This window comes from Solea solea, chromosome 15, assembly GCF_958295425.1.
Source record: "Solea solea chromosome 15, fSolSol10.1, whole genome shotgun sequence".
Taxonomy (NCBI): Eukaryota; Metazoa; Chordata; class Actinopteri; order Pleuronectiformes; family Soleidae; genus Solea; species Solea solea.
This window is the reverse complement of record NC_081148.1, coordinates 26,365,840-26,383,973: the sequence shown is the minus strand read 5'-3', so window position 1 is coordinate 26,383,973 and position 18,134 is coordinate 26,365,840. Positions and strand designations below refer to the sequence as shown.

At 39.3% G+C, this 18,134-nt stretch overlaps 1 protein-coding gene across 2 annotated transcripts in view; it reads left to right on the top strand.

The window, feature by feature from the left end:
• The window catches only part of hspa12a (heat shock protein 12A), a 31,494-nt gene continuing 13,360 nt past the window's right edge, over window positions 1-18,134 (top strand). For both annotated transcript variants that reach the window (XM_058651606.1, XM_058651605.1), the window contains exons 1-6: window positions 1-267; window positions 11,455-11,531; window positions 13,211-13,335; window positions 14,813-14,999; window positions 15,621-15,725; window positions 15,855-15,971. In XM_058651606.1, the coding sequence (XP_058507589.1) occupies window positions 228-267; window positions 11,455-11,531; window positions 13,211-13,335; window positions 14,813-14,999; window positions 15,621-15,725; window positions 15,855-15,971 (651 nt within the window). In that variant the 5' untranslated portion in view covers window positions 1-227. The remainder of the gene's footprint in view (window positions 268-11,454; window positions 11,532-13,210; window positions 13,336-14,812; window positions 15,000-15,620; window positions 15,726-15,854; window positions 15,972-18,134) is intronic.

Genomic DNA, 18,134 nt, shown 5'->3' with positions numbered 1-18,134 from the left:
TCCAGACCCCCCTCATGTCCGCCCGTGCTCTCTCTCTCTCCGGTGAAACAGGAAGCGAGGCTCGGTGAAGTTAACGGGCTCAGTGACTGAGCAGCGCGGGAAGTCCGGTCGCGGTGCGGTTCTTGTGTTTCCTCCGGGTTTTGGGCTGTGACGGTACCGCGGGAAACATTGCTTGGTGTGGCTGCATCGGGGAGAAGGCTCGGGAGGAGGTGAAACTGCGGGACGTGATGAACGAGAGAAAAGCGGCGCCAGAGGACGTGATATCAGGTAAGAAAGAGACGCAAACACGCCTCTGCGCTGCGCTATTCTCCGCAGTTCTGCGACATGACGCACATACGCACTTTGGCGCGGTCTTGCGCTGTTTCTGTTCACACGTGCTCCACTGCAGTGCAGCGAGGTTGTGAGCGTGAGGAGGCCGGGAGGAGACTCTGTCTGCCCGGCCTGGCTCTTCAAGGACAGCCGCAGTGCCCGGGACACCCCCCCCCCCCCGGTCCTGGACCTGCCCCCCCGGGCCTGGACCTCCTCATATATGTTATAGTAACAGTGTATCGTGTGCTTGTTCATGTTAGAGAACATAGACTTTGTTCCTCTGGATGTGAGCTCAGTCTGGTCACATGGTCTGTCCCATCACTGCTGCGACTCAATGCAGCAAAACTGGGTTAGTGTCAGCAGGGCCTGTCCTCACTGTCCTCACGCTGTGTCCTCTCTGTCCTCACGCTGTGTCCTCACTCACTCATGTCTGTCTCACTCTGTTAGTCTTTAGTGTGGTGCGGTCGATGGTTTATTTGTTTCTTTCTTCTTTCTCTGACTCACAAACTGACTTTAATGATCATCTATAGGTCTGATAATAAGACAGGGGTGTGTGTGTGTGGGGGGGGGGGTCTGCCCTGCTGCAGTGCACTCACTCATTCATTCATTCATTCATTGTCTACAGCTTCAAACTTCATGATTTTGCATCAGCCTAATTTCTCCTCAGCATGAGTTTGGACGTTGGTCCAGGTCACAGTCTTCTGTCTGGGCCTGGCAACACAGTTCACTACCATAAAGACCTGGTGATGTCCTGCAGGGACGGAAGCTAAACACCAGACTCAGTGGGAAGACTTGTGACGCCTGGAATACCTTCTGACATCCTGCAAACAGATGAAACCATGAAAAGTTAACCTTACTCTCTGACCCTGGAACCAGCAGGAGACGACCACCCTGGCTCTGCTGTCAATGGACACACACTGAAAAAGTGATTGTATCCACTTTAAAGAATGCTAGTCAATGAAATCTATGCAAGCGTACTATTCTGTGATTATGTTAGAAGCTTTATCTCACTGTTTGGACGGCCTTTTCAAACTGGACATTGAAGTTTTCTCATGTTTCTGAACCAAATTCCTTTGAGAAAAGGGCGGATTTAAGGGCACAGGAGCTGCTGGTTTGGGACACGCCCATCACATTTAAACATTTGACATTTGAACTTGGACGTGGAGGCAGCAGTACGTCATCACACGTGTGGAGTGATGTAATATAGCTGACGTTCACTGTGGACTTTGGTGAAAGGGAAGTGGTTTACAAAGTGACAAACTCCAGATCTCCTTGGTGAGATTAACTGGACATGATTTCTGTTGGATCATTTCTCTACACGCTGCTTTATCCTCACATCCAAGTGATGATGTTTATGACGAGGATCCAGTTCATAATCTGCACTGTATGCAGCCAAGTTTCACTTTGGTGAAATGAGACTTTACAGCATTTAATAGGTGTATGTATATTAATATATATATATATATATATATGTATTCATACCACAACTGAACGTTTGAAGAAAATATAATGCCTTATTATTTAGAATTAGGCTATTCTTGATGTAAATGCAGCCGTTCAAGGTGCACAATTGATTTATTACGGTATTTACGTTATTGCATAATCCATGTCTTGGCGCAATTTCACACCGGTGTATCGCCCACCCCTACTCTCTGGTATCATGGCTACCGGACGGCAACGGAGCTCAAAAGTGTGGGAGCATTTTAAGAAAACAAAAGAAAACGGTGTGCAATGCGATATCTGCAAGACAGAACTTGCCTTTCACGGCAGCACAAGTGCGATGCACGAGCACCTGAAAAGGAAGCACGTTGTGGCTGACAACGACGATGAAGAGGGACCGTCGTCTCTGACGCTAACTGGCTAGTTAGCTGCTCACTACTTACTCATATTGATAGCTGTAAACGTTAACATTAGCGATTACGATTTGATTCATTAGCCTTAGCACACATTTCATGTGTTTTCTCTAACGTTATAACAGTGTAGTAACAGTGTAGTAACAGTGTAGCAACAGCCGTTTGTTATATTTGAGTCAGTGAGAACAAAACTTTAATAATTCCTCAGGTGCCGACCTCATTGTAGTTATGTTTGATGCCAAAGAAAAATGAAAGAAAAACCTTAAGTTAGGCCAGTGCCATATCCGTTTACTCAGCTGTTTGCACTTTATGCTACAATTGTTTGTTGCTACAAGCATATTTTATTAAAGGTTTAATGAACTATCATCTTAATTGTCTTCATTTTTAGTTAGCATATATCTGAAGCACTTCAAGCTGAAAGCTAATGATTGTTGTATAAGAGCAGCTGCATGCTGGTGCGATAAACGCTATGTTATACATTCAATTACGTATGATCCGATTAGTCGACTAATCGGAAATAATAGTCGGTGATTAGTCGACTATCAAAATAATCGTTTGTGGCAGCCCTAGTGTGTGATGGTTTAATTTAATAGAAATCTATCTGGACACAGTATCTGACAAGAGAATTAAAAGATGTCAGATAGGGAAAAACATCAGGATATAATCTCCATTTCCTACTTTAATTTCCTTCTTTAAAGAGACGCACTGATGTATGGTGATGTTATTATAATATATAATATATATAATATCCTAGAACATGTGTTGTGTATGGTGTGGTGAAGTGTAACATTGACCACAGTGTAGTCCTGAAGACACATTCTTGTTTTTAAATGATATGTCACCACTGATGAACACATGATTTATTGTTGTCCACATCACCAGCCACAAGTTATGAACATGGACAATATACATTACATTACATTACATGTCATTTAGCAGACGCTTTTATCCAAAGCGACTTACAATGGAATTGAGTACAATCAGCCAGGGGGGGAGTCGAACTTGCGACCATGATGTCTTTTGCACACAGGGTACCGGTCTTAACCACTGAGCCACTCCACCCCCAATATTAAGTGTTAGTTGGAACACAGGGTGTGGTTATGGTCAACGTCATCATTGTTGTACATAGAATGACGTCATTTGTGCTCATGACACTTTGTATTTATGTGTAAAAATGAGACTACTGTGTATAAGAAGTGGGAGGAGTCCATTTTCAGTGTCATGTCTCTGACAAGAGCCATGTGGAGGAGGTGATGTGTGGAGCAGTGGGAGTTTACAGGATGGGGGAGGGGCAGCTTGCGGGTGTTACATAGAACAGAGGGAGGGGCGGAGGAAATGGTGCTCATTTGAAAAACAAACATTGTTAGGAAGTCTAAATTGTGACGTGATTGTTGTCTGCAGATATTGTCGAAAAATCTTTCTCTGAGACCATTTCTTCATTTGAACAGTCCAGGTTTGTTTTGCTTTAATGTAAGCTGTGAGTACAAGGAGTGTATAATAATATAATAATATAGTAATATAATAATATAACAATATAATAATATAATAATACAATCATGTAGTAATATAATATAGCAATATAATAATATAGTAATATAATTATATAATAATAACATAATAATATAGCAATATAATAATATAGTAATATAATTATATAATAATAACATAATAATATAGTAATATAACAATATAATAATTTAGTAATATGATAATATAGCAATATAATAATATAGTAATATAACAATATAATAAAATAGTAATATAATAATTTAGTAATATAATAATATAACAATATAATAATATAATAATACAATAATTTAGTAATATGATAATATAGCAATACAATAATATAACAATATAATAATATAGTAATATAACAATATAGTAATATAATAATTTAGTAATATAATTATATAACAATATAATAATACAATTATTTAGTTATATAATAATATAGCAATATAATAATATAGTAATATAATAATATAATAATATAACAATATAATAATACAATAATTTAGTAATATAGTAATATAACAATATAATAATATAATAATATAGTAATATACAATATAATAATATAATAATACAATAATATAGTAATATAACAATATAATAATATAGTCAGTCAGTCATCATCTACCGCTTTATCCTCTGCCAGAGGGTCACGGGGGGTGCTGTGCCAATCTCAGCTACATCGGGCGATAGGCGGGGTACACCCTGGACAGTTCGCCAGTCCATCGCAGGGCCACACACAGATAGAGACAAACAACCATTCACTCTCACACTCACTCCTATGGTCAATTTAGAGTGTTCAATTTACCTATCCCCACATTGCATGTTTTTGGACTGTGGGAGGAAGCCGGAGAACCCGAAGAGAACCCACGCACACACGGGGAGAACATGCAAACTCCATGCAGAAAGGCCCTTGTTCCAACCGAGGCTCGAACCCTGGTCTTCTCGCTGCAAGGCGAGAGTGCTAACCACTACACCACCGTGTGGCCCATAATAATATAGTAATATAATAAATTAGTAATATAATAATATAATAATATAATAATACAATAATTTAGTAATATAATAATATAGCAATATAATAATATAGTAATATAACAATATAATAATATAGTAATATAATAATATAGTAATATAATAATATAGTAATATGATAATATAGTAATATAACAAGCAGAGGCTTCACAGGGATGGTCGTTGGTGGTTTCAGAGTATTTATTTAATTTATTTCAAATTAATTTTCATTTACATCAAAATGAATTTCGGTGGGAGACGTTTCACAAACTCAACATTCCATTTCATTCCATTCCGATTCCTTGGGTCACATTTTGATTTTGAAATGAACACTAAATATTCTACTGTCGTGTGCCAGGAAAAGTTAAAGGTAAAGTGTTTGCATTAACTATTATTTAAGCTAAACTTGCAATGTCCTGGTATAAGCTGAAAAGGTTCAGTAGCTGTCGGTGGAACATCCTGCCCTCTGACCTTGCCATACCTTCAATGGCTTGGTCTAACTTTTGGCATCACTACAGTGGAAACAGGAGTTTTCTTACAAACCCAGAAGAAACAAAAGTTGCTTTCACTCAGACAAAATTATGCAAGGAAGCTGATCTGTGGAGTGACAGCTGATCTGTGGACTGACAGCTGATCTGTGGAGGGACAGCTGATCTGTGGAGTGACAGCTGCGTTCACACCTGCAGACAATCTCCAGCAGTAAGAACGTGTGTGTGTGTGAGAATTGAGAGTAGCTGAGTCAATCAAAGCACTCCTTCAGCTCTTTGTGATGATGTCAACATATGTGCACTGGGAAGTGTAGAACTACTCGGATGGTTACTTGAAGGATGGATTTACGCCTAAATATAGAGTGTGAGACCTCCTCTGAATGTGGCTTTTCTGACCTTATCTGAAGACATTCTTCAGCCGACACCCTCATCTTGTTTTAGCCAAAGCTTTATCACCACTCTCATATTGTCCATGTGATCACGGGTCAAGGAAAGTGTTTGATTTGTGCGTCCACATACATACAGACTCGGGGTTGACACAGTAACACATCAGCTGTTTTATTTAGGGATGGCTCGATATACCACTCTTTGTGTACAGTACAACTCGTGTCCAATGATTTCAAAAAACCAGCGACAAAAAAAAAGATTCTTGAAAATGAAGGACATAATACTGGGAAACAGATAAACCATTTTAACCAACGAGTGAACTTCATAATGCGGTCGAAAGACTTTTTTCAACCACCGTTGTTTTTGGCCTGTGTTTAGTGAAGCTTTCATATTTAAAGGGGACATATTATACCCTATTTCCCACAAGTTAAACTAGTTCCCTGGTGTCCTAATGAACATGTCTGTGACATGCTTTGGTCAAAATACCATAAGGATGAAGCACCATAGCAGTTCAATAACCCTGCTAAACCCGCCCCTTTCAGAATGCTCGGTTTTGTGCATGGTCCCTTTATTTGCAAATGAGACACAGGCAAACACACACCCACTTCTTCCAGGGGGTTTCTGATTTGTCCTTTTTACTGCGCTCACTCACTCAGCTCCTGTTCCCTCCGCTCATTCCTCTCCCCCTCCCTCCACTAGTTCTCTGACAATATCAACATGGCAGCGAGAGTGTCATCACAGGAAGAGACGTCCGACACAAGGATCAAGCCGAACACTGACCAACTGTAAATCAGTTGGCAAAAAAGACTTAACAATCCTAAAAATGTTGGTTAATCTTAGACAATTACCAGGGAAATGCCTAAAATCTCAATATTTAAGCATTTAAGCGCTGTATTCTGTGCTCCGGTCATGGAGGACGTACTGAACAAATATGTTTAATTAGGACGTGTCAGAATGGTCAGTTATGACCTCTATTTGACCTTTTCTTAAAAATGTGTGTGTTTGTACGTCGGTGAAATACGTTCGCTGACTAAATACAATAAGTAATTGCTGTATTTGGCCTGTTGGCTAACTTTAGCAGTGTTAGCTTCCTGCCATTGTTTGTGTATATCAGGGTGGCGGTTTTTCAAATGACATATCAGATTTGTGGTGTTGAATGACTTGATGCGGCATCCTCCTCGCATTACCTCGGCTTTGCAAGTATTGCACACTGCTTTTCGAGTTTCTTCTTTGGACACCGTGAAAAACGCCCACACCGCTGACATTTTTTCTCCTCTTCAGTTCAACACACCACAATCCTATGCGGTGTTTGCGTCACTGACACTGTCACGTGCCCAAACAAATGCCACATGGCCTCCCCCTCCCTCTCCCTCTACCGCCACACGTACACAAACAGCAACTAGACGGGTATAAACATCGGTTGTTAAAAATTGCTCTGTTTTACTCATCAGACCGATGCCGATATGTTAAAAAATGACAAACATCGGCCGATACCGATATTAATGCCGATATATCGTGCATCCCTACATACGACGTCTATTTTTGTCCTCTCTGGATAAATTGTTGAAAACCCTTTTCAGTAATCAGGGTCCATCCAAGCTCGGCTTTTTTCCATTCCAGACGTGCAGGAAGGAAAGCCATTGTTCAGCAGAGAGCTTTAAGGCATTTCCTCAGAGTGCATCCAACACTCTTCCCTCTCCAGGAACCAGTCCTGCTCTCTGTCTGTGACATCTGTGTTCATTGTTTCTTTGTTGTCATGAACACTGCGCCACTGTGGCTGTGAACTGGAACGTCGTCTACTTCTGTATAATCATGCAAAATAAACCCACGAATATCAAACACAGAGAAATAGATCTAAAATCAAGTCAATAATAACTGTAATTAAAACACCAAACAGGCTTTTACATTGAAGGCAATACAGTAAATACTGTGATAATAACAACCCAATGTCTTATTATTACTATTATAAAAAAATACTGCTAGCAAACATATTTAGTATTAAATTGTGGGCCGCATGTTATCGATTGGGGGGGGCCGCATATGGCCCGCAGCCCGCCAGTTTGACACCACTGCTCTAAGTGATAATGATTTCAAAAGCTACCGTCATATCATATCATATCATATTATATCATATTATACCATACCATATCATATCATATTATACCATACCATATCATATCATACCAAATCATACCATATCATATCATACCATACCATATCATATCATATCATATCATATCATATCATATCATACCATATCATATCATACCATATCATATCATATCATATTATATCATATTATATCATATTATACCATACCATATCATATCATATCATATCATATCATATTATACCATACCATATCATATCATACCATATCATATATCATATCATATTATATCATATTATACCATACCATATCATATACCATACCATATCATATCATATCATACCATATCATATATCATATCATATCATATCATATCATATTATATCATATTATACCATACCATATCATATCATATTATATTATACCATACCATATCATATAATACCAAATCATACCATATCATATCATATCATATCATATCATACCATACCACATCACTGTCCTCCACTCTCTGGACGCAGATGACCAGATATTAACCCACAGCACAGTTCTGAAAGTCACTATGTTAAACAGAGCAGCAGCAGCAGCAGTAACAGCAGCAGCAGCAGTAACAGCAGCAGCAGCTGTAACAGCAGCAGCAGCAGTAACAGTAGCAGCAGCTGTAACAGCAGCAGCAGCTGTAACAGTAGCAGCAGCAGCTGTAACAGTAGCAGCAGCTGTAACAGCAGCAGCAGTAACAGCAGCAGCAGCAGTAACAGCAGCAGCAGCAGCAGCAGTAACAGTAGCAGCAGCTGTAACAGCAGCAGCAGCAGCAGCTGTAACAGCAGCAGCAGTAACAGCAGCAGCAGCAGCAGTAACAGTAGCAGCAGCAGTAACAGCAGCAGCAGCTGTAACAGCAGCAGCAGCAGTAACAGCAGCAGCAGCGACACATTGTCTGTGCTGTTGCCTCATGAAAGTGATGATCTGCAGTTTGCTACAGTGAATGTAATGAGCTGGAGCTTGTGAAGGTTTCATCACACCAACATTCTCTGTGAGTGTATGAACATGTTTATAACTGCATTAGCATTAGCATTAGCATTAGCATAGCCAGGCCTCAGGTCAAACGATGCAGTACATTTTTCAATCCACACACACACACACACACACACACACACACACACTGATTGTTCATGCTGTTTAGAACTGACCACTTCAGTTTTGTAATGTTTATTTATGGCCTCACGGGTCACGCCCATCAGCTTCACTGGTAAGGAGCTGCACTTTAAAGCAAACATGTCATATTATTATATTATTATATTATTGTTATTACATGTTATTTGACGTGGCTGAGATTTGGTTACTTTTCCATTTAAAAATGATAATTGTGACAATGACAATTACAATTTCTATAAAACAGTGCATTTGTATGTAAATGTTTGTGTTAAAAAAAGGATGCGTCTGTGTGTGTGTGTGTGTGTGTGTGTGTGCCTGCCTCACACCTGCCTGACAACTACAGAATTTTGAGTCCAGTGAATGAATGAATGAATTGTGTGGTCACCAACAGTGACATCATTGTTACATAATGTCACTGTGTCATTCTCACCGCCTGGTTGCCTTGAGTGGGAGGAGCATCTTATTGTTCCTGCTAATTTGCATAATAGTCCCTGGTCTTTCACTCTGCAGTGGGAATGAGCCTTTAAATAAAAAATGTAACCCTCACAGAGTCTGAACTTTTCAAACATTGTTAGAGGCAACAAACAAAGTCTGTGTCTCTTCTATTTATTATATTCACAATTTTTATTCAATGCTTTGCTCCATAATAACGTCAGAAAATAGTGAAAATGTTTCCGACGACATTTTCATCCATCCATCCATCATCTACCGCTCTATCCTCCACCAGAGGGTCGCGGGGGGTGCTGTGCCAATCTCAGCTACATCGGGCGATAGGCGGGGTCACACCCTGGACAGTTGGCCAGTCCATCGCAGGGCCACACACACACACACACACACAGATAGAGACAAACCACCATTCACTCTCACACTCACTCCTATGGTCAATTTAGAGTGTCCAATTTACCTAATCCCCACATTGCATGTTTTTGGACTGTGGGAGGAAGCCGGAGAACCATTTCATTTACAGAACTCTTTCCTCTGTGTTCAGATGTTTAGTGTGTTCAGTGTGGTTGTGTTGTGGCGGAGACGGCAGTTGTTGGTCCACTGTTGTCTCGTTTATTTGTGTCACTAAAATGAATCTGAATGAAAGATTTCAAACACAAAACTTCCTGATAAACAATGTTGTTGACCTCTGCAGGATGAATCGGTTTCATCAGTCCTAAGAACTCGCTCAGACCTTCTTCTGTAGCTGAGTGGAATCATTTCACTGTAGTTTTATAAGGTGCTCGATAATTTCAAGGCTAAACGTGTTCTTGTGTCTGATATGTGTTGTTTTCTTTCTAACGTCAATGAAGAAGAATCATCAATGACTCGTGTGATAATCACTAATAAACATGATCATATCATCACCATAGTACAGTGTAATAACGATACAATTATTAAACATTATGACATCATATATTTCTGTCATGAATCATCAGCATCATACAGAAATATGAGGATATTATTTGTGTTACAGCAGAATTTGACCACATTTATCGTCAATGTCATTGTTTCTAACATGTAAATATACTCCATTTAACATGAAAAGGCCAAAAAATAAAGCAGCTGTTAATAAACAGTACATTATATTGACAGTGTACACGAGATAAATATCTATATCTATATGAGGATATTATTCATATCACTCACACTCGTATGTTTTGTTGTGTGGCCGCGCCACACGCTCGTATCACAGCTGTTCATTCACAGTGAAGTGTATCATATATCTATAATGTAATAATAATAATAATAACGATAATACGCTTTATTAATGCACGGCCACGTGATGATCAGTACAGCTGCTGTTTACAATCATGAGCACAGTAACAGAAATCACTTTACTCGTCATGATGACATTTTTATGGCCGTCGTGGGGAATAAAAAAGTTCAGGTTGGAAAGGTGATTTTGGGATTGGGCTTGTGAGGCCAGGGAGAGCCGGGGCTGGAGCCTAGCCACAGGTGGTCTGTAATTCTGCACCGTAATTGCCTGGAAGAGAGTATTATGGGTCTTCAGACCACTCATCCACTCCGTAGGGGTGGACGAGAATAAAGGATGAGTGAGGTGGGAAAATAGGACGGATACTGCGACGTCCCGCCGCGAGACAATTCTACCAGACACTTACAGTACGTCGAGGGAGTGTTGTTATTGTGCGGATTCAAAGAATGCTTTCTGTGAACGCTATTAAGCCAGACTAATGAAAATGATGGGAGCAAATGGAGAGATAATCTCCAATTCAACTGAAGGGTGATTGTGTTTAAAGACAGGTGCAACAGCGATTGCTGCTCGTCCAATCAAGCTGTCAGTCTGCAGCTCTGACAGGAGGCCACCAAAGTTCAGCTGAAGGAACGCTGTAGTCACAACCGTTTCTCAACGAGCAACCTTTATTTTCATCATCAATTCATCTACTGATTATTGTCTCCATTAATCCAGCACCTGTAAAATGAATTGAGTCCATTATTAGTATTAACGTCCATGTTCTGTTTTATTTTGACACACATGATGACACAATAAAGCACATTAAAGTAAATGTGTATCCTTGTTTATGCAGATTAACGTACAAACACAAGGTTTGGATTCATCTATGATGGAACTGAGATTTTTCTTTCATTCGAGTCCACATGATAAAGCGTTGTTTCTGTGCAGATGCCATGGCAAATCCTTCTCCAGCGAAGAGCATGGGTGACCCTGGGATCACTCCACTGTCTCCCTCACACACTCAGGTAACACACACACACACACACACACACACACACACGTGCTTGTGCTGTGTTGTTTCCCAGACCTTAGTTTGGTTTCTGATTGTCTCACAATAACTCAACAGAGCAGCCAAGAAAATAATGATATAATGAAGAAAATGACAGAAACATCTAGGGCTGCAACTAACCAGAGAAACCAGAAAATATTCACATTCAAGAAGCTGAAAAATGACAGAAAGTAGAAAATATTCACATTTAAGAAGCTGAAAATGACAGAAAGTAGAAAATATTCACATTTAAGAAGCTGAAAAATGACAGAAAGTAGAAAATATTCACATTTAAGAAGCTGAAAATGACAGAAAGTAGAAAATATTCACATTTAAGAAGCTGAAAATGACAAAGTAGAACATATTCACATTTAAGAAGCTGAAAATGACAGAAAGTAGAAAATATTCACATTCAAGAAGCTGAAAAATGACAGAAAGTAGAACATATTCACATTTAAGAAGCTGAAAATGACAGAAAGTAGAAAATATTCACATTCAAGAAGCTGAAAAATGACAGAAAGTAGAACATATTCACATTTAAGAAGCTGAAAAATGACAGAAAGTAGAAAATATTCACATTTAAGAAGCTGAAAATGACAGAAAGTAGAAAATATTCACATTTAAGAAGCTGAAAATGACAAAGTAGAACATATTCACATTTAAGAAGCTGAAAATGACAGAAAGTAGAAAATATTCACATTCAAGAAGCTGAAAAATGACAGAAAGTAGAACATATTCACATTTAAGAAGCTGAAAATGACAGAAAGTAGAAAATATTCACATTCAAGAAGCTGAAAAATGACAGAAAGTAGAACATATTCACATTTAAGAAGCTGAAAATTAAAGAAAGTAGAAAATATTCACATTTAAGAAGCTGAAAATGACAGAAAGTAGAAAATATTCACATTTAAGAAACTGACAAATGACAGAAAGTAGAAAATACTCACATTTAAGAAGCTGAAAATGACAGAAAGTAGAAAATATTCACATTTAAGAAGCTGAAAAATGACAGTAAGCAGAAAATATTCACATTTAAGAAGCTGAAAATGACAGAAAGTAGAAAATATTCACATTCAAGAAGCTGAAAATGACAGAAAGTAGAAAATATTCACATTCAAGAAGCTGAAAATGACAAAGTAGAAAATATTCACATTCAAGAAGCTGAAAAATGACAGAAAGTAGAACATATTCACATTTAAGAAGCTGAAAAATGACAGAAAGTAGAAAATATTCACATTTAAGAAGCTGAAAATGACAGAAAGTAAAAAATATTCACATTAAAGAAGCTGAAAATGACAGAAAGTAGAAAATATTCACATTCAAGAAGCTGAAAATGACAAAGTAGAAAATATTCACATTCAAGAAGCTGAAAAATGACAGAAAGTAGAAAATATTCACATTTAAGAAACTGACAAATGACAGAAAGTAGAAAATACTCACATTTAAGAAGCTGAAAATGACAGAAAGTAGAAAATGACAAAGTGGGTTTAAAAATACCTCTCAAACTAAACAACTGCTCTCTCTCTCTCTCGATTTACTGGATGAAAACACTGAAAGTGTGTTTGCACATTGAACCTTTGTTATCATTATTATTGAATCATATATGAATGAGCATGAATTGTAGAGTAACACTAGTGTTGTCTGTCTGTCCATCAGAATGACACCGAGCAGGTGCAGACGCAGCAGTCCTTTGTGGTGGTCGTGGCCATTGACTTTGGAACCACGTCCAGCGGCTACGCCTACGCCTTCACTAAAGAGCCAGAGTGCATTCACACCATGAGGTGAGTCAGCACCACACTGCACACACACACACACACACACATCATCATCATCATCATCAGATCAGGAAAGCCTACAGGATTGATTTTGAATCAGAAATCTTACTATGATTTCTAGAGGTGTTCATAAAACCAGCTTTAAAAGTGTGATGTTACTCTGTACATGTTCTGCAGAACACTGCACACAGATGATCTCATATACTGTAAAAAGTGGAAACTAAATCTCCACTTATAATAACAATAATGTTACGTCCACAACACAAACAGATTCATTTGTGAGATTGCAGGTCACAGAGGTGTGTGTTTGTCCAGCGTTCTGTCGCCATGTTTCCTCTGCACAGCTGCCCTGACTGTGTAAACAGTGTCCACCATCTTTGCTAACAGTTACGCTAACAGGCTGAGGACAGCGATGACAGAATGTAGTTTTCAAACTGATGTGGGGAGGGTCAAGACCTGCCTCTCAGTGAGGGTGGGCGGAGCCGGGAAAAGCTCCGCCTGTTTGACTGGCAGCAGGTCTGTCTGTGAATAACATGAGATGAAAATGACTGTGGTGTGAAAACGTTGTGACTTCCTGAACAAACATGAAAACATTTGAATAACACTGACATTATTCTGTTTACTTGTATATTACTGTATGTATATCTGTCGCTTTACTGTCGACAGCTTCATCTGTTTACGATGTGTAAACTATGAGCAGAAATATTAGCGTCAGTCTGAACGCTTAGTGACGGAGACCGTGAACCCTCTGAGCTGATAGCCTAGCCTAGCCTAGCTTAGCTTAGCCTTCACGTGATAGCTATCAGCTTGTTTGTAGCGCTCTGAATCTGTGACGGTTAATGATGGGAACTTTATACTGCACAAAAACAACCTGTGTCATTTACAGGTCTTTGAGTGCAAGTGCATTCTGGGAGTTGTTGTTGTTCATCTACATGAGCCAAAAATACATTTTGCTGCCTTTCTCGGCCAAGAAGGAACTTGCTTCAAATATTATTTCACATTTCTACTTCACAGATGACTTTTAATAAGCATTCATCTTTCCAGCTGTGAATTATTATATATATGTACAGTATATATATACATATATGTGTGTGTGTGTATATATATGTATGTATATATACACACACATATATATATACATATACATATATATGTGTGTGTATATATATGTATGTATATATACACACACACATATATATACATATACATATATGTGTGTGTGTATATATATGTATGTATATATATACACACATATATACATATACATATATGTGTGTATATATGTATATGTGTATATATACACACACATATATATACATATACATATATATGTGTGTGTGTATATATATGTATGTATATATATACACACACATATATATATAATAATTCACCGCTGGAAAGATGAATGATTATTAATATACATATATATATATATATATATATCCTTTAATTATGTATTGATGACTGATTTGCCTTCCTTTAGGCGCTGGGAGGGTGGAGACCCTGGTGTGTCCAATCAGAAGACCCCAACCACCATCCTGCTGACTCCAGACAGGAAGTTCCACAGTTTTGGTTATGCAGCTCGTGACTTCTACCACGACCTCGACCCGAGCGAGTCCAAACACTGGCTCTACCTGGAAAAATTCAAAATGAAGCTCCACACCACTGCAGTAAGGCCACACACAACTATGATGTTTCTGCTGCTGCTGCTGCTGCGTCTGCTGCTGCTGCTGCTGCTGCTGCTGCTGCTGCTGCCGCCGCCTGTGTTTGGACCCCATGTGCTTCCCATGTGTGGTCCAAACACGTCCATGTTACTAAAAACCAGACCAGACCAGCATCATTTGCCCATGGTGGTACCCTGGAAAGAGTATGAAGTGGGTGGGGCTACCATGGAAACTAGGGGTGGGAATCTTTACGATTACAATTCAGCCGGCTGCTAATGTTTGGAGCACATGTGACATTAGCCTCCATACAGATTTCCTTCTGTTCTGGTTTCTCGTTGAGTGTCAGAGAAATATCGTCACTTCTTTGTCATGTGATCTCCATAAAGTGTCCGGGTGATGGTGCTCTGCACTTCAGAGATCTTCCATAATGAAAACTACAGCCCAGATATAACATGGACACACTGGCTGAGAGGAGACATGTGGATGTTATGTGTTACAGCACGAGTATCAGGAAAATAACCCTGATCCTGTTTTCTGCACTTCAGCATTTGAGTGGGAGTGGCTTGTGTTGAACAATAGTAGAAGTATACAGTAATGGTATGATGTTTTTATCCTCTCTGTTTCCAGAACCTGTCCATCGACACAGATCTTCACGCAGCCAATGGGAAGCGAGTGAAAGCTCTGGATATCTTTGCATATGCACTGGCCTTCTTTAAGGAGCAAGCACTCAAGGTAACAAACACCTTCTTTGTTATATTACACTTTTCTTTTCAGTAGAATAACAGTCTATTCCCAGGCACATGTATGAAAGGACACAGATTTAGAACTGGTATTTTCTGTGTTCGATTGCTCGTCCCTCAGGAGCTGAGTGATCAGACGGGCGGTGACTTTGATAACAACGATGTCAGATGGGTGATCACAGTTCCTGCCATCTGGAAAATGCCTGCCAAGCAGTTCATGAGGGAAGCTGCTTACAAGGTCAGTCACATCTGTGGCTATGGCTTCACTATGGAAAGTGCAAACATTTTGAGATTTTACGTCTGCAAATATAAAGAATGACATCATTGACACAGACGGGGGACGTCTTCATGGACGACAACAGAAAACTCCTGTGGTCGTGTACGGTGGGATGGGTGTGATGACACACATGATAGTCTGACCTGTGTTTGTGTGTGAGTCACTCACTATCATTACAGCTGCTGCTCACTGGGTGTGGCTGTCTGCAGAGAGAGGACAGACAGACAGACAGACAGACAGACAGACGCAGCTGCACATTGTGTGTGTGTGTGTGTGTGTGTGTGTGTGTCCAGCACAGCAACCTTTTATTCCATCTTTTCATTTTCACAGTGAGATTTACAGTATCGTCAATACTGTAGTGAGACAGCTGCCGTAAGAATTTGACATGTTTATACACATGTGGATAGAAAATAACACTGTAATACAATACTGTATAGGTTATATCATCTACAGTATACAGTAGAAATACCGTCTTTTTAACATTTTAGTGCTTTAATCACACGACCTTATACAACTTCATAAAACTTCATAATATCAAAATAGAACAAATTGTATTTTGGAGGTTGCCACGCCCTTGAATCCACTTTGCAATTTTTGATGACTAAACGTGTACTCGGGGGAGTTTTCCTCAGAAACATCACTCTCACCTTCATCTTCAGTGAAAACGTGTGTGTGTGTGTGTGGGGGAGGGGGCTACTCTAAACACAAATCAATATGTCAGTGACGTCTGTATTAGTAAATTATGCTGCTCACGCTTTCACACCAAAGTCCATAGATAAAATTAGTGATTTTACAAAAAAATGGCACACAGTGATAGTTGATCCTCTGCTGCCTCCATCAGTAAATCTGTGTACGTTTAAATGTCTTATTTTATGACTTTGATGTTCAGATTAAGCCCTTTGACACAAACTTTCCAAATAAGGCAGCAGTAGACGAGCAGATGATTCACTGATTTGATCTATGGACTTTGGTGTGGGAGAATGAGTGGTTTATAAAGTGACATACACTATAATAGTTGTATGCTACATTAGGCTAACATACACTATAATAGTTTTATGCTACACTAGGCTAACATGCACTATAATAGTTTTATGCTACACTAGGCTAACATACACTATAATAGTTTTATGCTACACTAGGCTAACATGCACTATAATAGTTTTATGCTACACTAGGCTAACATGCACTATAATAGTTTTATGCTACACTAGGCTGACATGCACTATAATAGTTTTATGCTACACTAGGCTAACATGCACTATAATAGTTTTATGCTACACTAGGCTAACATACACTATAATAGTTTTATGCTACACTAGGCTAACATGCACTATAATAGTTTTATGCTACACTAGGCTAACATGCACTATAATAGTTTTATGCTACACTAGGCTAACATACACTATAATAGTTTTATGCTACACTAGGCTAACATGCACTATAATAGTTTTATGCTACACTAGGCTAACATACACTATAATAATGAATTAGTTTGAATGTGTAGTTCATTGTATTTTTATTGTCATTCCAGTCTACACTTACATGAGAAAGTAAAGGATTCAGTAATCCTTTCTTTCTCATCTAATTCCAGAGCAGACAAACAGGGCGAGGCTGGCTGAGAGCGATCATATGCTCAGTTATTCTCAAACACTATTGATTACAGTTATGAAATGAACATCAATTCTCTCAGCTGACACTTGGACAGAGAGAGGTTCTGCTTAATTATCAGTGCAGTGATACAGAGTCCAGATGTAGTGATGTAGTTATTTTACCCTGGTCATATCACTGGTGTGTGTGTAAACTAGAGGAGGAAGCAGAGGGTGGAGTCTTAGCTGTTGTATGCAGTGGGGCTGCTGGGTGTGGCCTAAAAGCAGAGAGGAGGTGATTGAAACACATTGAGGTGGAGAGAAAGTGAGCAGAGGTGCAGAGGGGGAGCTGGGTGTCTGCAGTGAGTCAGCATCAAGCAGTGTGGATGATTGGACTCTGACCACTCCTCCTCCTCCTCCTCCTCCTCCTCCTCTGATCACGTCATCCATTTGTTCTCCAGAGGCCATGACACAACCCACATCTGTTGTGATGATGCAGCCCAGCACCACATCTTCTCTGGCTTTGATGTTATTGATG